This window comes from Drosophila nasuta, chromosome 2R (assembly GCF_023558535.2).
Source record: "Drosophila nasuta strain 15112-1781.00 chromosome 2R, ASM2355853v1, whole genome shotgun sequence".
Classification (NCBI taxonomy): domain Eukaryota; kingdom Metazoa; phylum Arthropoda; class Insecta; order Diptera; family Drosophilidae; genus Drosophila; species Drosophila nasuta.
The window spans coordinates 5412052-5438952 of NC_083456.1; the positions used below are offsets into that span (position 1 = coordinate 5412052).

At 37.5% G+C, this 26901-nt stretch overlaps 1 protein-coding gene across 4 annotated transcripts in view; it reads right to left on the reverse strand.

The window, feature by feature from the left end:
• Positions 1–26901, reverse strand: part of LOC132785554 (uncharacterized) — a 45435-nt gene that overhangs the window by 16047 nt on the left and 2487 nt on the right. For 3 of the 4 annotated variants that reach the window (XM_060791705.1, XM_060791704.1, XM_060791703.1), the window contains exons 2-8: positions 22626–23713; positions 17983–18180; positions 17759–17914; positions 17500–17688; positions 17255–17417; positions 11016–11147; positions 9169–9336 (exon numbers count right to left, since the gene is read on the reverse strand). In XM_060791705.1, coding sequence (XP_060647688.1) covers positions 9169–9336; positions 11016–11147; positions 17255–17417; positions 17500–17688; positions 17759–17914; positions 17983–18180; positions 22626–23343 — 1724 coding nt within the window. In that variant the 5' untranslated portion in view covers positions 23344–23713. Of the gene's footprint in view, positions 1–9168; positions 9337–11015; positions 11148–17254; positions 17418–17499; positions 17689–17758; positions 17915–17982; positions 18181–18301; positions 18319–22625; positions 23714–26901 lie in introns of those variants that run through there. The other variant, XM_060791706.1, reaches the window with a different exon arrangement.

A 26901-nucleotide genomic window follows, 5' to 3' on the forward strand; every position in this document is an offset into this window, starting at 1 on the left:
ACAAGCATATTGCTAGTTTGACTATTTGCACTAAAGGCAATATGGATAGCAAAAGATTTCAATGACTTCTCTAGAAGAGTTGACATAGTTTAAAATATACTCATATTGAGCATCATCAAAAGAATTAATTTGTTAGTGCACAATTTTAAATTTTCATCTTCAATTGCAATTTCGTAATCGCCGCAACAATCTCAGCCACAAATATGGGCGTCCTTTATTAGCATATATAAGCAAAGTGGAATCAGTGCTTCTGCCAGTCTAGGAGTCAAATCCATTTAATCGCCCGTAGGCCTCACACATGCCATCTGATATGGCTGCAAAGGCAACAACACCCTTAAACGTTTGCCTAAATAACTGGCTAACCGAAACGAGTTGTATCTCCTCGCACACACGCTTACACACTTTGCAGGCGTTAATGTTTATGTTTGGTTTGGGTTAAAGGGAGTTGATGTGATGATGGGGTTCATGTACCCCACTTAACACGAATCGCATTGCCGGTTACATGAGCTTCCCATTAAAAACTGAAGCCCGAAGCACTTGAAGGCACAGTTTTAGCTAAATAGTGAGCTCAGGCCGAAGGGATTATTCGCAAATGAATGTGCAACTAAAAGGAATGCCAGACTCTACTGGTGTCTGCACATATATGTATACGTACATACATAAGTCTCTGTGATCGACGCGACACACACTTTCAAAGAGATGTTACGTCTTTTTGACCTATATTATTCTTGTACAATCAAATAATTTATACTTTTTAATTGCTGCTCTATAGTCGGATTCAACTAGGCTAGTGCACTTTCCATTTAGTGGAAACAATACAAATTATTTATTGCTAAAAGTCATGTAACATTGTAGTCAGCCAACTAGTCGCATATAAATATATTGCTCATACGCCAGCGTGGCCACACCACGAACGCTTACCAAAATTACTCTACCGCAAGCTGCGGCCGTTTTGTGTACAACATTTATTGTTGTTGTTGGTGTTGCTGCTGCTGCTTCTGCCGCTGTGTACATAGGCCAACAACATTGCCACAAAATATGGACAAACGATTATGAATAACTGTTGGCAACTCAGATGCATGTGGAGTGCGGAGTGCGGGTTGGGCGTGGTCTTCAAGGGTAACTGCTGTGTTGTGTCGTGCTGTGCCTGCACCGTAATATGTAGAGATTGCTTGCGCATTTATGATGCCTTCAATGCAATAAGCATCATTTTATTACCCTTCAACACATACACTGCACAACATACACGGAAATAAGTGAACCAGTTTTCTTAATAGTATTTTTTAAAGTCAAAAGTTTAAAACGTTTCTAATGTAAGAGAAAAGTATGCAATGAAATATTTGTGTACCAATTTAAAGTGCAGTTTCAACTGAACGTAAGAGAGAAGCCAATAAAGTTTGAGCATACTTGGAAATATTTATTAAAATGAAGCTTGTTGATTGAAAATATTATCCGAAATCATAACCATTGCCATGCTCACTGGTGCTGTATGATTGAAGAGCAAAGTAAATTCCATACAATTTCCCCACAGATCTGTGTGCACTTGCATCTCTATCAACAGACAGTCCGTTAACCGACAAGCTGACAATTCGATGCCATTCTCACCGTGGCATTCGCACTTCATGAATACAATTTGAGCATTAAAATTTTTGCAATTCGCAGATTTATAGAGCCAACAAGCATTAATATAATAGTCGCATATACGAGTATGCCATGCGAATATTTCCCATGCACGACTCCAAACGCATCTAGAGTATAACAACAATAACAGAAGACAGACACACAGAGAGAGAGAGAGAGAGAGAGAGGAGAAAAGTTTACCATATGCAAGCAGTTGATTCGTGGAGTGAGATGAGAGGAGAAGTCGACCAGATTGAGTTTGAGCGCATACACACAAGAGGCGTGTGGCAAAAAGCACGCATGTAATTTATGATGTTTCAGCGAGCAAACAACACGTTCTGTGTTCCCCCAACAGTAAAGTGCTGCAACTGTTACGGCAACAGCCGAAAAACTTTATGAAACATACAGCTACGCGGCATCAGTTGGGGCAGCGACACTTATGCACATGGGAGTCCATGTAGTGCATGTCTACTGTAGTGGTATTTCCATTAATATGACCAGGAAGTAACAAAAGTTTCAAAATTCAACCACTAAACCAGATTTAGTAGTGTATTCATTATCGAAGATGAATATGCAAAAATTTAATTGATATTGTTAAGCAAATTTATTTAAGAGTTTCCATCACTTCAAATATAAACTAGTTAAATTATTTACCAAGCTAGCCAATAGCTTGAAAAGTGATTCTAGACAAAAGTTGCTTAGAACACAAAAAACAACTTTTAATAGCTTTTCAGTACTTGCGCTTTTAGAGAGTATCTAAAATTCCGATTAAATCGCTAGACATTAACTTTAAAAAGTGCAGTTCTTTTACTTGCAAAGAAAACTTTTAATTACAAATTAAAATTCTCTTTTCAGCACAATTTTGAATATATTACCTGACAAAATATATTTCATTATTCCATGTAAAAATTTAGTAAGTACAAGCAATAATAGTAAAAAGTTTATGATATTAAAGAGGTTGTACAGGTTATTGGCAGAAAGACGCAAATTAGTTAAATAAGACAAGAGAGGCAAACTGATTATATGATTTATCTATTATTTGGAAGCAAGAAATAACTTTATCGATTCATTTTATTTTGAGACATCTAAAAACGAAAATATCTTTGCCACCCACTTATTAAATACGTTAGCAATATTTTCATATATTGGGAAGTGTGAAAGATTTAGTCAGACACTGAAATTTTAACAGCAAACATATTTTAGCAAATGTTGTTTCAAAATTTACATTTAAAGAGGTCCGAAAATGTCTAAAAAATAGCAGAAAGCAAATCAATGTCCTCTCATCGAAATTTTACAATAGACTGAGCACGCCTCGCCTACGAAAGAATACTGTAGAGACAGAGAGAACTACTAAGAGCGTGGGCGTCAGTTGTTGGCAAACAATGTGCATATTTAGCCGACGCATTAAAGCAAAAATATACATACAGACAAGGCAACGGCGACGGCGACGCAGACAGTGGCGTTTAAAAGTTTATGGCCTTTGTATTGGCCACCCCTTTATCCGATATGCTGGAGGGGCCGGAGACGCTGCTCACATAATGTATGCAACTTCCGGTAGCAGCCTGAGGACTATAAATTAAGCAGCATACTGAACCGTCATTGTCCTCATTGGCCCGAGGTTCGAGCAGCTCAGCCAAGCTGCCACATAGCTGTCCCAACAATGCTCCCCACACTGTGTATACATATATTTTTTATAAATAATAATATTAAAATAAATAAGTTTGTGCTATTAAGCGTCTGTTGGCCAAACGCCTGCAGCATTTGTTGTCGTCGACCCCAAAGACCCCTAGACCAGAGAATCTGGACCCCCGTCGAAGGGATCCAACTCCAGCTGCTCTTATCTACGTGTCTGGCGGCTTGTTTGGGCAACATTGTGGCTAGCGGTAATTAAAGAGCTTGGCGTTGTCGTTGCGGTTTATAAATTGGCAAAATTAAAATGACAATAGAGCTGTCAGCGACACTTTGAGCCGGGTTGGTCGCCATAAGCTGCTGGATGTTGCCAAGGCCAAGATAAGCCGCGGATTTCCGACTATGCAACAGTTTACAGAAAATACCGGACACTGATGGGCACTGTGACAATATACATATTTTTAAAAATTCAGTCATTTACTTAACAGGAAAATGCGAAGTAAGGTCGCATAAAGAGCCATTTATTAAACTGCTTGAATGGAAAAATGAGTTCAATTGCAGCAACCACATGCCTCACAATTACTTAAGGTACTTTACTCCTCATTCTGCTCTTCACATTGTCTGCCATAAGTAGTTGGGAAGTCCACTCAAGATTTAATTCATTGGCTGGCCAAAAACACTGTTGCAGGATATGAGGCACTAAATAAATAGCTCTTCGCAATCGCCTCACTTGGGCAGAAGATTTCAATGGACCATTAATCTTAGTTGGCATTGCGGATGGGTGTCGGCTTTACGTTTGAAAGAAGACAAAATGCGCTCTAATACCAAAATGGCCAATTTCATGGCTAGTGTAAATCAAACACGCCTGCAATTAAACGTTGCTCGAGTCTCTCACTTGACTCAGATATCCACCTGCTTTAGGCAGGCGCCAGCAATTGCTACCAACGGACAGCCCAATTTAGCCTAATGTGAAGCCCCAAACGATTTGAAACGATTGCTGTGCAACTCATTAACATGCAGCATTGGGTGTGGCACGAGCTGAACCTTTGTGCAACTGCTGTTGTTCGAGTTGCTGTCTACCCTGACGTTGTTGTTGTTGCATTCTGTGCAACAATTTTTGATGTTAGTACAGCTAATATTGGCCACCTGCAACATCGACCATGGTGCACACACACATTGCCCCCCGTGACTCTGGTATGTGTAATGTATCTGGCCAGCCATTAAATGCAGCATGAAAACATGTCCTAGCCATGCTAAAAGGGTCACTCCTCCTCACCCACTCCCACATTCACATCCATGCCTGGTTTGCACACCTAAACGACGAGGTCGACGGCTATGTTGGCTCTTCAAAAAAAAAGACCATAAAGCAAAGTGTTGAAAGTGGCACAGAGCCTAGAAGTTAAAATGTTGGCCCCAAAAAAAAACTTGCAACAGCAGCGCCGCAGATAAAATTCCAACTAAAATGGCACAAACTACTCTGTGAAGCATACTCAAGTCCGTGCCTCTTAGAGCTGAGGATGTGCTGAAATGAAATAATACCGAGCCAAGGTGAAACAAAAGAACTGCAAGTACGCCTTTAAAGTGGCGCCTCCAAGAGAAATTATTAGAAATTATGCACAAAGTTGCAAGAAAATAGACAGAAAATAGACAACGAACTTCTATCTCATGCTTGAAGGAACAAAACTTATTAAATATTTTTACGCAATCTTGATGAACAATTTCAATCTCAATTTGCATTACTTTTGATTACGTTTCGTCAGATGATGAATCCTTTAAATTGCTTTGCTCGTTCTTGCGCTTTAAAGTTTAAATAACAAACCTAAATAAAACATCTATTATGTTAAGTGAAGCTTTTTAACTTTTAATTTCATTTACCACGCACAAACCTTTTTTGACCCTTTGATAGCATTAAAAGATTCATAGCATTTTCAATGCAGAATAAGCTCGAAAATATAATAAAAATTAGTTTCGCAGTTTGCTTTTGTTCTCTTTATTGTTAAAACCACAAGCTTGTGTAAGCTATTTTTAATTTTTCAAGTCCTTTTGTATTCGAAAGTAGCTCGCAGTGTAACTTATCTTGAAATACCAATCTATAATAATTCAAAAACAAAATCCAATTGTGAATGAAATAATTATATACATATATGAAGCACGTTTTACAAGTGAATGTTCACAAGTACATACTAAGCTTCATTCATATGTTCTACAATCAAAATGTTTCAATATAGTTCATTTTTTTATAATCTTTTTTATCTAAATTTATTTTCTATCAAAATAGAATGTACGAACAAACAATAAACTACACATCTCATTCAGCTTATAGATTTTAGATGCGCATGCAATTTACTCAGAGATCGCATCAACCGCAAACAATAACTCAGTCGATGTATTGAATAGCCTTTTAAAGCATTTTTATCAAAGTACTCTCTTCTCCTTTGCACTTGGTTGAACCCCCTGCAGTGGTGCATCTGAAACTTGTTGTATTGAACAGACAAGTGCAAGTTTTTAATGTTGCGAGGGTCAGAAAATTGTTAAAAACATCCAAAGCCCCCAGCTAGAGGATCAGGGAACTCGGTTAGTTTGTTGAATTGCTCCATTGTCCTCTAGTCGTCCACTCCGTCCGTCCGTCCATCCGTCTGTCTGTCTGTCCGTCTGTATGTCATTTTGCTAGTGTGAGCGTCATGTTGCGCAACAAAACAAAAAGTGCCGCTGTCGTTCCGTTGTTGCCTGGACTATCATTTAATTCAATGACGGACAACAAAGCATTTCCACTGGGATGCAGTGCAGCAGCTGTTGAGCTAAAATTCCTGGTGACTGTGTGAGTGTATGTGCGGGTGTGTTTGTGTGTGTAAGACTAGCAGGAAAGCCTGGGCGAGCCAACGTCAGGCAGTGGCATACAAAACAATTTCCCTGGAGAGTTTCCATGTTCAGTTTTCTCGTCGTATGTGAAAAAGCGCATCTGTTGTTGATTGTGTGAACTTCCTTTCAATCGTTTGTCGTTGTTTTTTCAGTGTTTGTTTTTGTTGTTGCTTTTGTTGTAGGTGTTATTGCTGTTATCCGCCAGTGGCATAGACTGGCCTGCGGCTTAGAGTATTTTGTATCAACTCACTTTACAGCTTCTGTCGGAGTTTCGTTTTTGTCATGGCAAACATTATTTCAAAGACAAGATACAAAGACTTCACTTGCGTATATACTCTGCTCCGAAAAAGTCTTCACTTAGATAAGTCTCTCGGCATTTGCTTTAGGGCATTTGCAAATCGACTTGTGGAAATAGTTGTGCCTTGTGTTTTGTTGGCGTCTCCAAGTTATGTTGTCGTTCGACCATTGCTATTCCATTTGGAATCCTTGCCGTGCGTCTTTAGAAACAATTGCGCTCTTTTGTGCAAATAAGTTCATAGTATACTCGCATGGTGTCGCTCTGACTAAGTCCACAGTCATCTCCATGGAATGCAATTCACCCAGTACTCCCAGTACTTTTTGGTCGAAAAAGCTCGGAACGTTGACATTGCGGGGGCGTGAGAGATTCGAATTTTGTACATTGTCCTATTTATTTATTGCAAGAAAAGGCAGCACGGCAGACAGAGAAAGGCTTTATTGCCCCACTCGCTCACTGCGTGGTGGCTGCTGAAAATGAGATAGTCACTGCCATTGTTTTGTCCAAATGAAATGAACGGAATAATGAATGTGCACACAGGAGCCACAAGGGGACTTGGAGCTGGCATCTCGCCTGGCGTCGCCTGGAGTTACATACAGTAATAACTAACTAACTCTTGGCATAATTGTGTGTTGCTCTGGCGTCGTCCTTTGCTGTCTTTTCTAGTATTATTTATGTGTGTGCTCAGATATATTTTGTATAATCGTAATGAAAGGCGGCTGTCTACATCATTTTTGACGCTAATTAGACACATTACAACAATAACTAATATGCAGCTTGAGCAAATTCATGAAACAATTTCACCAAAATACTTAATATTATTAAAAAATATTTAAGTTTCTTAAAAATAAATTTAGGGAAAATGAATTTCACGTAAATTCAAATCGCTAAATTATTTGATGGATTTGAATATACGCAATATGTTTAGTAGCACATTTAATTAACACTCACATTAAAGATTTTTTGTACATACATATGTACTATAATAACTATAGTATTAATCATTCGTGAGAAATTTGGTAAATAAACATGTAAGAAAGCTACAGTCGAGTGTGCTCGACTGTGAAATACCCGCTACCCATTTTGAATAAAAGCAAAATATTACGGTAATAATCTCAAAATATTAAAAATAAATATGCATGTATTTTCGATCGGGATTTGAACTCGAGCTCCACCGACCGGGTGGTTAAAAAAAAAAAAGTTTGTACTTCGAGCGGGTTCGAACCCGGGCACCACAACATGCGCGGCTTGCACTCTACCACCTGAGCTATCGCATTGCTTAAGAACCCTATGCATACAGATGCTAATATAGACGAGCATGTATATACGTATACGCATACATACAATACATACATAGCAGGCGGTTTTGCTCATACAAAATATTTCTTTAATAAAATCCACAATTTTTATTTATAATTGTTGTAAATACGATAAAAAAAAAAATTTTGTTCCCCGAGCGGGCTCGAACCCGAGTCCCTCGACTACCGCAACAGTAATATGCTTGCACTCTACCAATAGAGCTATCGCAGTGCCTCTTGCATACAGATACAAATATAGAGGCGAGCATGTATACGTATACGCATACATACAACACATACATAGAAAGCGTTTTTGCCCATACAAAACTATTTCTTTAATAACTTCTACAATTTTTATCTGATCGCAACCAAATTTTCAGCAATCATAAATGCTATAGTTATTATTGTATATACCAATTCGTAATTCTAGCTTTACAATTACGCTTGTTATTCGATTTTTTTGATTTGCGGGGGCGGAAGTGGGCGTGGCAAAATTTGAAACAAACTTGATCTGCGTGCAAACATAACAAATGCTGTCGAAAAAAAATTATAGCTCTATCTTTTATAGTCTCTGAGATCTAGGTGTTCATACGGACAGACGGACAGACGGACGGACGGACAGACGGACATGGCTATATCGTCTCGGCTGTTGACGCTGATCAAGAATATATATACTTTATAGGGTCGGAGATGCCTCCTTCTACCTGTTACATACATTTCCTGCCGGCACAAAGTTATAATACCCTTCTACCCTATGGGTAGCGGGTATAAAAAACGTCTGTTGCAGTCGAGTCTTCCTTGACCATCTAGTATATTTCGGTAATTTGGTTGAATGTAAAAGTTATCGACATACCAAATATAGTTTTCGACATAATTTAATATTTTTTCGGTATGTTATTTTGAAATATTTTTAGAATATTACCGCACTTTTTATCTTTTATTGAAATGGATAGAGGGTATCTCACAGTGTAGCTTTCTTACTTTTTTTTCTTATCTTACGTGATCAAAGTGAAATGAGAAAAAAACTTATAATATGTAAATTTTTTTTTTAATATGATGTCATAAATATTTATTTTTGTATCGACCCCATGTTTATTGCTTTCCTGTATGAAGCATTTCCACAAATTGAGCTAAATAAATTTGAATATAAAGCGAAATTTAAGTAATCCTTGTCGTTCAGTGACGTCAGTGCAAGGCACCTCGTAGGCTCCAACAGCGCTAATCCCAAACGCTTAAACCAAACAAATTGCCACATAAACAATTCTAATTGAGATGAACGATACGGATATGTGTGTGTGCATCCACTCATTCATGTGTTAAGTGCAACTAAGTTGTAACTTTTCGAAACCCCGTCGAGGGAGTACGTTACTCCCCCCATTATACATACTATATACCGCCGTTTAGGTTTCAATAGTTAAAAAGGAGTTAGGAGAGAAAGTCATAAAATATCGCATAAATTTCACTTACTTTTTTAACGTGGCAGCCAATGCCAAATCGGGGCGTACATCAAAGCGAGTCTGCATATAGAACCGCAATAAATTATCGCGTTCATTTTCACGTAATCCATCCTCGAGTGCTAATGCGGCCAATGTATGATAGGATTCTGACTCCGTGATGCCGAATAATAAATCATAACTGTAGGAGACAGCAAACAAGAGAGTTAGAGTAGGGGAAGTGCAAGGCAATAGAGAAGAGACTCGAGACTGGGTAGGAAACTATTGAAAGTTATTAGTGTCTGTGTAAGTTTTGCCTGTCGATAAAAGTAAATGCAAAACTTGTTCAACGACTGAATGGGTAAGGGATACTCAGAGTGTGAGAGAAAGATGGAGCTATTAGCGAGCAATTCAGCCGATAATTGTTCTTCGTTAATCCCGTATTTATTTGCCAACTGTTAAGAACGCTTTGATCTATGGCCATTTCATTAAAGTGTTCAAAAGTGAAATTTGAAACCCCAACTACAATCTCACAACGCAACTCAACATAACTCTCTCACCGCTCTCTGTCTCTATTTCACTTCATTTCTGTCTCTATCGCAACCGAAATCGTGCGAAACGTGCTTCTATTTAGTTTGCCTCGAGTTTACCTGTGCGTCATTCAGATGTGGGGTACTTTTGCTTCTCGGTGCTTGCCCGTAATTAATGGCACTTCCTGTCAGCTATTATTCTATCTTTGCGTCGACGGCTAAAACACGTTCGACTTGCAAAAGGATAACAATTAAAATCCAATTAATCACGCATTTTATTAGATTATGCGCAGCTATGTTTACGGAATGGCAATGGCAAATGGACACGTGCCCCAAAATTCTCCGCACTCTGTGCGCATCTTTAAGGCCAGACAGCGACACGGAGAGAGAGAGAGAGAGAGAGAGAGAGAGAGAAAGGAGCACAACAAAAGAAGACGAAAACGATGGAGATGAAAATGGTAAAATGACCCCTTTTGTTAGGGCCTGAGTTATTACTTGTTGCCTGATTGATTGATGTGTATACATTACAAGCACAGCTCGATATTATCGCAAATCCTTCATCAGCTCGAGGATATCATAGAGTGAGCTGCATTCAAGCGCTCCTATCTAAAATCAATAAAGGCGCTCAACTGAGTGCTGAATACAGCCAAATCTGTTGTATGAAGCCTGTAGCTTAAATTTAAAGACATTCACAATTTGAGGCTGTTTTTGGTAGTCTCAAGAGTAACGGAAAGCTGTTGTAAAACGAAAGTAAATGAAATCACAGAAAATACAAATAATACTTAGTAAATACATTGGCAAATTGTTTGTTCTCATTCATTTAACAAAAACAACCTATGTAATTCTTTTGATCAGCGTATCTGCAATTTGTCTACAGCAATATACCTATTTTTAGATCCGTCTTAACCTTTTGTGTGACCTTTGATGGCAAAAATAACCAAGCAGAGTGGCATTAAAACATGCTATTAAGTGGAGTGTTAAGTTGCCATTGGGTACAACAAGTGGCTCTCCATCTGCCATCAACCTTATGGTGCCCACATCTTTAGCCATATTCATTTCTAAGGCCATTGCCATTGCCAATGGCTGCTCAATCCGCAGAATGCATACTTCGATTACACGAACGATTTGGTTTTACCTGGGAGCCAAACGCCAAATGCCAAACATCTAATCAAGTAACGCACAATAAATAAATAGTCCTAGGGATACGGTTGGTTGTATGTACGAGTATTTGTATTTGGCAGGTTGGCCCAAGCAAAGCAGGTCTAAAGCAAATATCAAAGGCAGACGAAATGGGAATGGGTGCAGAGGGGGAAGGTCAGACAGGGACTGTGACAGCAATTGCTTAACAAACCGGCTGAAATACTCCGTATTATGCGCCATGACCTTGTACGGTTGATTTGGTATTACGTGTCCATCGACAATTGGACCCAATGATGTTGAAAATTGTTGAAACGATGTTGGTATGTGCAAGATATCCTGGTAGCTGCAAAGAGTAATAGAAAGTATGGCATCAGAAAATGGCGAAAAAGGTCATATAACTGGATGAATGACTGACCGGTCACTTCGTGAATGCCAGTGAGTGTGTGATTGGGTGACTGAATAAGTGTTGGTGAGTGTCTGACAGCGGCTACTTTTCACTTTGATTTGAAATTTCTAATAAATTTTATGTGTGATTTGTTGCTAGACACGCACTCAAAGCAGCACCCCAATATTAAGAGCCATTCTCGACCGTAACTCACACGTGCTCCACATAAAGATACCAACAACCAGATACACATATGGTCTCTCAAAACATTTTTCAAATGAAGTCAAGCGCCGCAAGCAGATGCTGCTTAAAGGTTTCCAAAAATGAATAGCCGTGTTGTAAGAAACTGGAACAAAAAACCTCTTCTAAGTCCCTCCGCAAACTATGTTAAAAACAAACCCTACTAAAAACCTCAATTTAAATTACCAACATGCACTTCATCCGCTTTTATCAGTTTCCATTTTGCTGAATTGCGAGCCAAACATAAAGAAGGAAACACTCAACACACCTATTCGAAATGCATTTAACAAAAAAAAAGCATACAACCTGGCTCGAAGTGAATTTCAATTTGCTTTTTCATTTGTATTGCAGTAGCATCTTTGCTGCCGATTCTTGCCTCAGCTGCATACATATCGAGCTTAAACCGCATTTCGTTTGCCAAATGTTACGACAGGGAACAATTTTTGCAATAGTTTGCATACAAATTTCTATTCCACAGACCTGAGTTGCCTGAAGTGGCAGCTACGAATTCTAACTTACATATACTCTCAGATGTATTGGTACAATTCGCACAAATTAATGTAAAAATCGAAGGAAATTTGATTTGCATTTGGCAAAAATTGTATCTCATAAATGCAGGCTGACTTCCAAAAATTACAATTCAAAAGTCTGCAGAAGTTACGATTCTCGAAATCAATTTGAATTTAAATTTGAAACTGTCACGTCTATGACATAAGCTGGATTTGATATCCAAAAGCCGTTTTTGAAAATAATTTATATTTTAAAATAAATTTATAAGTTTCTAAGCATCGAAACGTGTAATAATAATTTAAAGTATTTTCTGCTTACTAAGTCGATATCTAATACTACTCATTAAAAAGCACTATATTATGGACTAAGACATAATCTTATGACTACTTTTTAATTAAAATGTTCTCCATAATAAGCCATTGTAATTGTAATTGCAGTAAATAACCCTGAACATTTGTAAAATAGCGAATGAATAACTGCAATGCACTTGAAAATCAGATGAATTGGATTTTATTACTTAGCAAACGTCTGACCACGGATGCTCAGTTAAAGCTCGGTTGGCGCAGTAAGTACGGCCAGTAGCCTTAAATCTCCCCAACGACATTATCGTAAACCATTTAATCTGCACTGAAAGTGCAAGCGCCAACATCGTAACCGTCCACCAAAAATCCACTCCGAAGAGAGACCGCAAACACTTTAAGACCCCGTCAACCGCAGAGACTCTACAAGCAGGATGCTTTTGGAGAGTTGTCAATTGCAGGACATGTTATAGCACCGGTTTCTGTGGTCAACGCCGATTTGCCAGCTGTGGTAATCGACACATGAGCAAGTTTATCGCAATGGCTGCGCATTGTTTTTGTGCTTTCCATCGTTATCGACAATTTGCGGCTGTCTTAAAGCAACGGTGGTCTGACTCCAACTAAAGTTTCGTCACAAAGTCAGCTTGGATATTCGCTTGGTGCACTTCTTGTAGTAAAGTGCAAAGTTCTGCTGGATATCGCGTATGATTTATGATTTATACTCAAGATTCTACTATTGTTTGTTATTGTGCTTCTTCTTACTAGTAGCCTTGGCACAAAACTGTCTCAACTTGAACTGTAACTCCGATTAACTCGTTAGTTATACTTTGGCAACAAAGAGATATGCCTCTGCAAGTTTAAACAATACTGTAAAACTAAATAGAAACATTAACTTTTAAAAGGAGTTTGTTATCTAAAATATTGATTAAATTATAATTTTGAATGGTTGACTAAAAACCAACTTAAAAGAAATATAGTATTGGTATAAACCTTTTTACGGCGCTTGACAAATTGTGTTCTTATTCAAGTGGCTCGTTGTTTATGTTCCAGTTGAAAACTATATATTGGGACAGTTTTGTGCAGACAACTCGCACACAATGCACAAATTTGTCTGACGAACTTCAAGCCAAGCACTTGTATAAATGTTTGTTTGTTTGTATTGTTGCCTGGCATCACGAAGATTGATGATTGTAGTTGTGTGCAACTTACACTCGAGCGGTACTCGAAAGAAGTCTGACATTTATTTCGCCTATATGTGACCTGTTGTTTTAAGCATCTTTGTTTTGCAATCCTTTATGCTTTCTATTTAATGAATTTTTAATATGCTTTACTTTTATTTTGTCAATTAAGAGCGCTCAGCTTGTGTAATGCAAACAGTTGTGCGCGCTAGATTATTTGTGGGCCTGCCGGGCGAATACTTTATATATGCACATATTTGTACACACATACAATATATTTTTTCTACATCTTTCTTTTCAAATTTCCTTTCTCTCTTTTGCCTTTTTCCTTTTTCAGCTCTTGTGTACAATATGATTCTCTCTCTGGTTTGTTTACGTTTACATTGAAACAATTTTAAGACGATTAAATGCGCACTAAATTTAATTCGTTTGGTCGCAATTCAACTGGAGTGAGTATATAAATACATAATATTACAAAATAAAAAGGGAATGAAAATGTCTTTGTAGTCTTTCAAAGCGTTTTGTTAAAATAATAAATTTAATATACATTTATATTTGAATAAATGCATTTGAAATGAATAATTTATTGATTTGCATATGTGCACATGAGGTTGAGGCCCACTCTCTTTTGTTGTTGTAATGCAATTTGCATAAATTATTCAAGCATTTCGCACAGCAATCAAGTAAACGAATATTAGCACAGTTTTGCCTGCAATTGAAATGCGTTAATAATTAAAGTCGAAACGAAAATGAAAACAAAATGGAAAATGTGCAGTTTACAAGGAAAATGAAAATTAGTTTAAAGTATGCAATAATTCAATCAAATATTTGTCAATCCAACATCCTTCAAGTATGTAAATAAAGATCACAGCTTGTGTCTGTAGGGCAAATACATTAAACATTACAAATGAGCAAATGATTTGAAGGACTACGTCAAAACTGTACACAGTTCTCTCTGTCAATAATTAAATATTTAAAATGGACTAGGATCCAAGGACAAAGGCAACTTATACAGATGTTGTGGGCAAATGTAACTGTGCTTCAAATGTTTGCACAAGTAGTTGTTACCTGGAAATGCATGTGTGGGTGTGACTGTGTATGCTATGGCATTCACATTTCCACAGTAATTCATACATAATTCATTGCATTCATTTAACACTCGCACGTGCACCCATTCACTCCATTACGAGCTTACTCCTACGAGCACTCGTTGCTGCTTGCACACAGAATCAACGTCTCCCACAAGCTTTTCCCATTCATTAACACATTTCTGCAGCAGCAGTTTGGTCTGAAGGATATCATTAGCTTAACGTATTGTTTGCAACACATTCCAGAAAACTCAACGAGGAATGCCCCATACCAATGCCTTCATTAAACTCACATTTATATTATTCTCGTGTTTCGTATATAAATAGCAATCAATGTTTGAAATTTAAATGAACTCCCACATAAGCTGTTCGCAATGGTTTACGCAGATTAATCGCTTCAGGTGAGTACTAAACGAATACTCATTAGTACTTGTAATTCGCTTTTGACCATATACCATACCATATCTGTTTTCATGATAAGACCCTAAATATATAAATTAGCATCTATATGCTTTAGATTGCATTATTATACTGATACAATTGTCAGGATTTATTCAATACTTTAAAGGAATTTAACGTAAAATCATTTATCTATTAATCATTTCATCTACTAACATGTATGTTAATTTTAATGATTAACTTCGATGAACTTAATGGGCTAAAAGTCAATGAGACCTTTTCTACATAAATATATTTAATAAAATAAATTAAAGGATTTATGAGAAAAGGAAGTATTTTAAAAACATCCATTTCAGTTTAATTTTCAATTGTAAAAAGTAATTTCGATTCTCATTAAATTCTTGTTACTCCAGAGAGGGTATTTAAACTTCTCTTAACTGTACCATGCATTTCTTTACGTTACTTCTTTCTCATTGGGTAAAGTTTAGTTTAGAGTTTGAGGGAAACACTTCAACATTTTGCTAACTTTCCCGTTCTGTGTTAATTTCCAGCAGCTCATGGAACACAAGTATATGGAATGCCCGCACACACAGACACACAAACACATATGACTCTACAGTTTTAAATACACACTGTGAAAGTTGTGACTGTTGCATTTTGCGCGTTTGTTTGGTGACAGTGAGCGGAGTGTGTGAGTATAAGTGGCAGTGAGTGTGTGCATGTACTTGGCATAATTAACATAATTACTATTATTGTTCCGTTGTTGATTTTGCTTTACATATATTAAACTCACACATGTGAATATCACTCATGTATGTGTTTTTCTTTCGCTTGGCATGCAAATTGTTTTTTGGTTTTCGCTTTTTTTTTTTGGTTTGTGAAAAATATACAGAGTTCTCATATTTTCTTTAACACCGAAATAATTGGAAAATTTAGTAAAGAGATGATGAAACCTCTATAAATATTAACATTAAGCAAACACTTAATTGCTTAAACAAATGTTTTGATAAATCAGCAATCATTTGAAATGCTTTAACATTTTTTCCACTTATACATATGAATCATTGCATACAGTAAATGCAATGCACACAAATTTAACCCCCATCAATGATTTACTTGTAATTGTTTTCGCAATTTTAAAAGTCAATAAATCACCCAATATTTTCCCAAACAAACAATTTCATACATCTGTGGAATCTTTTCAATAGCGCAGTAGTAAATATGAAATGTAAATAAAAGGAATGCTCAAAGGTGCCAGCAAACCAACTATTTAAATAGATTTAATATATCCATGCCAATGTATTCAAAATATCATCATGTAAATAAATCCCTGAATTAGCTATTTTTATGTCAATAAATCCAATCAAAAAAATGTGATTTTTTATCATTTTTAACCAGAAACTTAAACGCTCACAATTTAAATGATGAAATATTTTTTTCATTACTTTAAATATTTATTCTTCATTTATTATTTAAATACATTTTCAAGGAATAACAAACTAAGTTGAACAAATATTATTGGGAGATATAATTATCGCCATTAAATTTGTATTAATTAATAGATCAAACGATAAGAAAGGGTTTTTTAAACTAATGATGCAAATCATGTATTAATATACTTTAATCCCTGACAAATTGCGTTACATTACTAAAAATAATTCTCTTGAGTAAAAAAAGAAAACAATAGACATAAGCCGAGTTATGCAAATAAAGCGAGTAATTTATTAAGCCTGCCGCTTAATGGGCTGTTAAGTAGATGACGCCGACCTTGGAGAGTGAAAGAAGCAATCGAAAAGCGTGATTAATTGAAAAGCAATTAACTGCGACCATCCCTGCCCCACCAAATTGTTGAGGCAGCGCTTATTAAGTAGATGCGTGTTTTAAGAGTCGATGGGCAAAATGGACACAAGGGATTACAAACTAATCTGGATGCAAAACAAGGGGGAGACCGCCCACGATTCATGGATGTTGGGAAGTTTCCACGCATGATTAGTTATGGCCAGGATAAGTTGGGGTCGTATCTACGCCTCACTGCGGACGTGGCGCGACAAACTCGTAAATTTACCGAATCATTAGGCAACACACAAAAGCAGCTCGCGAACCGGAGAGACGCGAGGGGAAAGCTTGTTAAATGAATCAAAGTAGAGGATGCTTTCGTCCTGACTGTTGAAGATGCCAACGTAAATTAAATTGACGCATTCACAGCAAAGCACCAAAGGACATGATAATGGTCATGCGTACTCAAAGGCATTAGCACGCATTGCGGCGCGATTATAATGGCCACAAGTTGTGTGGAGCCGTGACAGTATCAGTTCGTGCCACTAAATAATGCAATTGCTTGACTAACTCACCGACGCTGACGCAGACATTCCAGCAGAGCATCGTCCTCTTCGTGGTCGCTTAGCGGACAGTCTAGGGCATGGGCTATTTGCATGGTCAATTGCAATGACTGATTGCTCGCGGCCCAGTCCGACATCGCTGAGCCGGACATCAGGATGGCGCGATGGAATAGACCTGCAGCCAAATTGTTGCCGCAATTAATTGCAATTATAATCGTGAACATATATGAGGAGTAGGTGGCGTGGATTGAGCTTACCTGATGACACAGGCGATACCATTAGATAATTGACACAAGCAGCGCCTGTACTATGACCCATTAGAGTAACGCGTGTATTGTCACCCCCAAAGGCAGCAATGTTCTCCTTGATCCAGTGCAAAGCTGCCATCTGATCCAGCAAGGCATAGTTGGCAATATTGTGAGCATCGATGCTGGGCCGCATAAATCCTACATATGTTAAGCACTTGCAATTAGAAACGCTTCCATCAACTGCCACAGTCACCCGCCCATCACTTACCCAATGCTCCGAGCCTGTAGTTGACAGTGACCACAATGACCCCGCCGTAGCTTGCTAGCACAGATCCGTCATAGGGGTTGCCGCTGTTCCACTCAAAGGATTCGCCGTGCAGATACACTAACACAGCATACTGCTCCGATGCTGTTGGCAATGCCACTGGGGGATCAAAATTCATACATGACTTTTGCGCTGGAAACTGGATTTGAGACGCATTATTAACTCACCATGGTGGGGCACATACAGGTTTAGGTAGAGGCAGTCCTCGCTCTCGGTCTTCAGGTACGGCATCAGTCGCGTCAAATGCTTATAACGACCACGTGAGATATTTACGCTGTTCTGGGATGACATATCCGGCAGTTTTTGTGGGCAAACCGGCGGCAAATGACGTGCAATCTTCAGTCCCTGCCAGGGCAAAGGGGCGCCTGCAAACAGCACCAAGTGCATAAAGCGTGGAAGAAAGTGAGAGACAGAGGGGGAATTGTAACACCATTAGATAAGCTAACACAAACTTTCATAAAGTACTTTTTGACTGCTCTTTCGTACACAGTCATTGCATCAGTCCACAATGGGACAAACTCCAAATAAATGATGCTAAAAAACATTTGTAGAACTCTAAATGATCTGCCTATCTTTTTTTTGTAATTTTATTTTGTACGCTTTCGCCATGTGCGGTAGCGTCGATTATCGATTTTTCACTTCTAATTGTTATCGATTACTTCTTTTCAAGTGATGTGTATATTCTGGAATGATAACTTATTTTAAGTGTTGCATAGTGTGCAAAGATTTGATAACAAATTAGACACCGAGCTTCACATGCATAGATAGTATACATTATTTACGAAATCCACAAAACTTAATGTGTTAACGAAACTTGCAAAGATTTCGTTAAAGTGTGCCTGAGAAATATTTCTTTATTATTTCCGAAATTAAGATAATTATTTATTGGGCTTAAAAAATAATTACTTGCGAATCCCTTACTAGGCCACCCTTACATTGTACATATGTACATACATACATATCTTGATTGTTTTCTATTATTATCGGCTGATAATATTTGTAATCAATTATTTCATTTCCTGTTAACTCTTTTGTTTAAAGCTCTATCTATAAAGGACATAGGGATATTCCACTTTTTCCAATCAATTATTTTCAATTCACGATTATTTATCTAATAACTAACATTCATTGAAATCTAAAACCTCTTGATTTCAAAACTTTTCTGACCAGAATCATTATTCGGCCCACTGTATCGATTATAACCAACAATTCCGTGCTTGGTTATTTTTGGTCTTTCTATCGTGCTATCGCATACTTTCGCTCTCTATCTCTTGCCCTTCCGCTCTCTGGGATGCCGCGAAAAAACAGCATTCGATTGGTTTGCGTGACGCTTGGGGAGCATAAAGTCAATTTCGTATTTATGCAGCACGGTCAGCGGGCACTTGGAAGCTCCGTAAACAAGTAGACAGCCACATTGGCACTTCCTACACATGAGTGCAACAGCAGCAAGTTGAAATAGCATTCAAAGGGCACTCGGGACAGCAGCCAAGTTGACTGCGGTTCGGTTCGGTTTGGTTTGGTGTTTCAGTTAACGTCGATTTGTCCTATTCGAAAGGGACTTGCGTGGGCACTACCACAACCACAACCACGATCAACCACGATGGTCAACTTAGTTTGGAATCCTGTGCAAATACGATGTTGCATTGTTGCAGCATCACACGTAAACCAGTTGCCATGACATACTTTATGAAACTGACACCTCTGTTGATTGGCATTCCAAAGTGCTTACATATTTCGACCCATGGAGTGTTGCAATTTCCTTCCATACTATGTATTCTCATTGACATTTGTTATACTGTGAATGGAATGCATTAATTAACTCTGTATCCAAGCAATATGTTTGCGTTATATGAAATTTAAATAGGGTTGCTAGTGTATAAGATAGTTGAAAATACAAATTTAATCCACTAAATCGTGGTATGAAATCCACTAAATGTCAGTACCAGACATTCCCGAGGCAATCAGAGTTAATAACTAAAACTATGATATGAAATCGCGGCGCACATACTGCTTATTATACGAAGGCAAAGTGAACAAAGACGGTTGGGTGGAAAGCAATTTGCAGCGTTTGTACGCCCAAAAATATGCAACATTTACACTTTGACATATTCGACGTACACAAATTTCATTTTGCTGTCAAATGTTTCACGTTATTGTCCTCATAAAAACAAGGCAAATCTCCACACATTGCCATATCTTTGAATGAGCCACAGACGAGCACTTGAATTCATTCAATGGGAAGGGGGGATAGGGAGACGAGATAGCAAATATACGCGAATAGCGAATGTCGAGTTTCGACATACAAAGCGCGCCAGTCGGTGGCGTTATTTGCATTTTGTTATTAATAAATTTGGGCAACAGGCAAAAGGAGGCGCGCGTCTAGTACATAAATAAAAGCGCACATGACCACGCCCACCACACCACAAACTCCTGGCCTCTAACTCCTGATCCCATCTAGAGATAGAAATAAGACAAATACTACGTAAAAACGCAAAACAATTTTCCGACGTGTTGTCGAAAAGTTTTCTATTTGTTTGGTTGCCACGCACAAACAGGCAACAGTCTATCTCATGTCACCACATGTGTGTGGGTGTGTGTGTGAGCGTGCATCTCTTCTCTACACACACATTACGTATACGCAAACGAACCTTGTATTTGCATTGGCTTATATTTGCCTAACAAAACTTAACGCGTGTTGTTGCCACAATGTAGACGGCCAACTGCAACTGGAACTGTGAAACTGCAACAACTACTGAGTCGTCATGTTAGCTAAGGCAAACAACTTCCGCCAACATATATGGCGTCACATAGTTCGCAGTCTTCGTTATTGTTGCAACTTGCCGCACGGATTGAGTGTGCACCACTCAAGTGCTCAATAAACGCTACGCGGTTGCAAACACTTGCCCACAGACAGGCAGACACATTCATACACACACACTTACACTCACACTCATACTAGACACACAAATACAAATCGTGACAAGCACTTTTGTCACGGCCTGTGCTATTGGCTGTCGACTGTCGAAAGTCGACTGCGGACTGTCAAACGTCGAGAGTCGACTCTCGAGCTGGTGGGCAACAAATGTTGCCACAGACCAAGCCAACTGCAAAACGCGCCAGATAATTTATTGTCCTTACAATGTGAGGTCCTGCCGCTACATTGCGCATACAGAAAGTGTGAAATTGAAGGCTCTTGGCAAGCAGCAACTTGCATTTGCATTTTCAGCTGCAGCTACAGTTGCAGTTACAACTGCGGTTTTGCATTTATGTTCCGTCGATGGACCAATCGATGCGGTTTGCCGGCTAAGCTAGGCGGCCATTCAATGGCCGGAAATGCCTCAGTTTGACCTCAATCTGAGCGCTCCAATGTTCAATTACAATTGACAAATATTTGCAAATTGTGAGCTGATAATTAGCATTCCTTACACACTCCAGCCTGTCTGTTGAACTCAAATGTACCCAAAACTCAATTAAAACAAACAATAACATAATATTTCACAAGATTCTAGACAAATTCTCAAAATTCTAAACATAACACACACATTCTGTGTACGTTTGGATTGGCTACAATTTGCATTGAATTGCCCTAAACATTGCCCAAATAATAGCAACCACATTCGACCCTGTGAAATAAACAAACGAACACCCATGCGGACATAAAGGATACCCACAACAAGAATGCCAAAATGTGAGGCGTATTTTTTGGGGGGCGTTCCGAGTACGTGTCAAGTTTTGAAAGCCTAATGCCAGGTGCAGCTCAGAGATAATTGCTTTAAATTGCAGGCTAAATTCAGAATTGCCCTGCAGACTGTTCGTACATGGTCAAGTTGTTTCCTCTGTTGCATCTGCTGTGTAATTTTGGGTTTTGATTTTGCATTTTGCTGGCTCTAAGGCAAAGTGGCAAATTGCCGTCATATTTGTGGCACAGTGTTGAGAGTCTTAGCTCATAAAAGCCGAAAAATGCTAAATGTAGAAACAGGCAAGAAAAACTTATAAATATTTATGTTTTTTGAGTGTGTTCTTCGATGGTTATTTCTCATTTTACTGAGACATAAAGCGATTAATAATAATATTGGTTTGCTCAAGGATCCCCTCTAAGTTAATTTTTAGCTACTGAAAGAAGGGTGACGAAGAAAAGACAATTGTTACCTGACTTCTGATAAACATAAAGTAAAATCAGCATAAGCACAAGGGAACTATTATAACTTAACCTAAATATTTTGTTGACTTATGAATAGCGGAAAAAAAATATTTTAATCTGACCGAAAAATGGATTTTTTCATTAGCTTACTACCAAGATTTTTTGAATCTAAAGTTTTGAGGTTATGAGGTATGATAAATTTGTATATTTAAGATTAAAATCTTGCTTTAAGAATGTTTTATTTTAAATTGAAAAGCAGATTGCAAATATTAATTTAAGAACATTTCGATCTTGAAAAAATCATAAGCCAAGATTTTTAGGTTTAAAAAATCGTAAAACAAAAATTTGTTCCTCAATCATCATTTTAAGATTAAATAATCTTATTGTAAGATCAAAAAGATCTCAGATTCAAGAATTTTTGTTATTAGTTCTTAAAAATTAGAACCTAATTTCAGATGTTGTTGCTTTTGACTCAGTAAGTCGAAATTTATAGCTATCGAGAAAGACCCATTTATTTAAACAAGCTTATTGCTATTGTTGTGGCTACTTTACGTACTTAAGCTAATATTAAAGGCATAACTCAAACACATATTCGATTAATCTATATTTTCAAATAAACTCTAAATAAAGTAGCTAAAAGAAGCATCACTATTATAAGTTGCTACGTACCGGGTGGCATAAATCGTCTACTGCCCGTAGGTGCCTCCGCATAGGGCAGCCCCAGATACTGATCCACCTCACGTAGCCCGCTGGTCACCTGGAAGCGACGTGTGATGCCCATCAAACGACCCTGTTTGATTTGGATCTCCTTCGTGTACTGCAGCTTATCGGGCACCAGATGACGACGCTCCGGATGATGGGTGCTTGTCCCATCATTGTCGGTCATTGCCGATGTCGTTGTTGTGGGACTAGAGTCAACCTCTTCCTCACTGGCAAACAAGCTCACCAATCGCTCTTTAATATTTTGCTGTAAATTGAGAGAGGACGTTTTGGCTTGCTTGACAGTTTGGCGGGCAAATGATTTCTGAGCTGCCGTCAGTGTTGTTGCATCCGGCACGATTTGTGATTGTATTGTTGTTGTTGTTATGTCCCCAATAACTGGGAGGGATTCAGTCTTTGTTTGCCTTGTGGTCTCACGCAATTTCATTGCATTTTCCAGCTCATTTCCGTTGTGAATTTGACCGCCGCTGTCCATCAGCGTTTGCTCGATTGATTTTTGTTTTGCTGATGCTGTGGCATTCACAGTTGTTGTTGCTGTGGCAGCTGCAACTGCGACTGGCATGCCCCAAGTGGGACACAGCCCGTGGCAACAATCAGTGCTTAATTGCTGCTGATTGCCGCCAACTGTCAACAAAAATAACCAAAATGCTTCCAAACAAAACTTCATGGCGCCTGTTTATATTGACACGCTTTCTCTGTTTCTCTTGCTTTTGCTTCCCCTTTTTATTTTCAATTTCAGTTTCAGTTTTAATTTTAGTTTTAGGAAAGTTCTTCACTCAGCAGGTTTTCACATTACATTCGCCTTTTGTATTTGTCTTTTGTTGGGGAATTTCTTTGTTGTTAATTGCGTTTCATACTCAGCCAAGAGTACGCCGCATTCTACAGTACTTCATTTACATGTATTTTCCTTCTTCCAAGGAATGGATTTTTTTTACTTTATTTACTTGAAGATTTTTCACATTCTTCCGGCCCAACTCAAATGGTGTCGGCACTTTTTCCGTTGCATTGCAACTACCCGAAAAGTTTCATTCAGTTTTCTTTGAGAAAAGTGCGAAAAAAGTACAATGCACAATAAGAAAAAAAATGGATAAACTCTAAATGGTAAACAATTTGTATTGGGGTTATTTTTCTTATTTTGTATTATATTCTTTGTTGTTTATTATTGCAAATATTTACGTTTAGTTGCTTTTGCGTGCTGAATTTTTCATTTGTCAAAGGAATAAACGATTTACGAGGTGCGCTTTGGTATATACTATTCAAATATTTATGGCATTGTTTGTGCTAGCATTCCGTTTTTGATATATTAAAACTACAATTTCTATCTTGTTAAGCTTTGCTTATTTATGTTTTCTTTGTTAGCACATTTCATCATACTTATCAAAAGCACTTGATTTCACTACAATTTTCCACTTTATAATGACATGCGTACATATGTGTATGTCTGTAAACAATGAAGATGTTGTCCATATTTCGTATTTAAAATTTATGTTTTTGCAGCCAATTATGTTGCCAGACATTTCTGATTTGTAGCAGTTCTTTCTCGAAGTCAATTGCTTATAATTTCTATGGACATTGTCAAATCGATTCAGCGTAGATATTCTTTCAAGTTTGCGGAGTTTGAGTACTTATGCCCGATATAAAGATGCCATTAAAATTGACTATGTATACAAAAAATGAGAAGAACAAATACCCATCATTCATGCGCCGTCACATGCCAAATGAAACTTGAATGCTTTTTAAAATTTTAGTGTCAGATTCACATTTCCAATAGAATAAACAAAGACCAAAAATAGAAAATTTCCCATGACGATTAATCATAAAAATACCAATAAAAATTCAATTAGGTTCTTAGGTTCATTTCGGGTGCGCCACCCACCAGCTGTTCCGGCTATATGTACGTGTGTTGACACTTAGTGATCTGGGCTAATTTTATATACATATTTGTACATACATATATAAAATAACAAACCGAATGCAAATATCTTGAACGGAAAGCAAAACGCCATTTAAATGATTTTCTTTTTACGAGCAAATCAACACACAGAGCAACATGCGAGTAACATATGGGCCAGCTTTATACGTAAGTTTGTATGTAGTTCATATATATGGGCGAGTGTTTGAATGTATATAAAAATAAACACAACACTGAGGCGCTCTAAAAGCATTTTTCACAACAACAAACTTAATAAAAACAAGAACATTTGCAGAAAAATAGAGCGGACAAATTTTGATAATAACTACAATAAAGAAATGTTAATTTCGAATAAATATTAACCTTAACATTCATATAAAACACGAAATACAAGCAACAAATTTCATATTAACCAAGCTAAAATTTATTCAACTACTAATTTTATACAGAAAATCGTCAACCCAGTCAGAGTTTTGTAGGCCTCAAGTCTAAGCTCAGATAAAAATTTAAAATATTGTATTCCATTGCTACTTCCAACGGTCTCTGTGTCACTCTCTTTCCAAAAGAAAGAAAGAATAACAAGCGTGTGCTAAAGACTAAAAAAATAAGAAATTCTCTTAAAAGTTTTCTTATTACTTATTACATATTTTCTTTAGTTTTCCACAGAGCATAGAAGACTGCTCCACACAAATGTCAAGGTACATTTATTGGTCAGAAACATAAAATTGACCTTTTTTGAAGAAATCGTGTTGAAAGTTTTTCCAGCACTTAGCTAGCCGCGAAAATATAGTCTTTGGAAATGTCTCATAAATTTTCCATTTCGTAGGGGCTAAATGAGGCAGCATTGGCTGATGTTTACTTTGGCTTTTACTTTGTGCCTTTATGTCATGCGTGTTGTGTATTTATAGCAGCGTTCTATGAAATTAAATGTAAAAATCATCGCTATTTCTGTTACACGTGTACAAATTGATATCAGCTGCTTAGGTAGCGTGTAAAGTGAGTTCAGACTTATGTCACTTAATTCACTTTCACTTAGCGAACACCCAAATGCATCGGCACTAAATGCAGCTCGTTAAAAATAACGCAAATAAATAATAAATAAGCAGAGTCGAGTGCCACCTCTGTGCAAATGTAAATAAATGCGAGCATTAAAAATATACGCCAAATGCATAAAAATAAAACACAAAAAATGCACGGAATTTCGTTCGACTTTTCTCTCTCCAATCGCAAATAAAAAATAAATACAAAAAATCGCGAACAAGCCGCAATTTATATACCCTTTCAGAATATTAAACTATATATTTCAATAATATATTTGTGCATATTGGTCAGTGAATACTTAAAAAAATAAACTCCATACAGCAAAAGTATGTATATTCTCGTTAGAGATTCAAAAAGTGGACTGAATGCATTGCATTTCGTGACAAACTTAAAATATCCTTCTCCTTGAGCAATCAAAAAGTGGCACAAGAAGTAAAAGTGCAGTCACGGGAAAAGCTTGCAGAAACTGTCACGGATTGACAGCTGGCAAAAGGCGAAGACAAAAAAGCCCTTCATCTGTTTGCAATTGGAATTTAAGTTAAGTAAATTGATTTGATTTGGATTAAGTAGACTGTTGGTGATGCGGTCGCAATTTAGAAAATGCTTTGAACTTCACAGATGCGACATTGCAAATAAACAAGAAAAGTTGAACGTGACCTTACTCTATAAATAAATTATGTTCTTTATGAACACGTTATACAAAACAAGTAAGAAAGCTACAGTCGAGAGGGCTCGACTGTGACATTCCCGGCACCCATTTTCAAGAGTCGCAAAAGAATGCGGTATTATTCTTTAATATAGCAAAATAATAATAGTAATAATACTATCAAAATACCAAAATTTATTGAGGGCCATTGTTAGTGTGTTAGTATATAGACACACTAACAGTATATTTTAGCATTTTTTAGTACTTTCACATATACCATAGAGTACCAAGTATACCAGATTGTCAACCAAAGCAATTATAATGCAGTAGCAATAAAATAACTAAGTAACTACTCCAATTTTTACCAGATTTTAAATTTTCAGAAATCATAAAATTTGCGGGGCGGGGCAAAATCTAAAACTATGTTGTGTTTTCTACTGCCGGACGGAAGGACCGATAATCGTCTCTTCTGTTGACGCTGATCAAGAATACATATTCCTAATGGTGCCGGATATATGTACATATCACCTTCTGCATGTAATATTGATTTGTTGTATGCACAATGTTATAATACCCTTCTACTCTACGTAGTAGAAAATGAGAGTGGGAATGGAAAAATATGATGG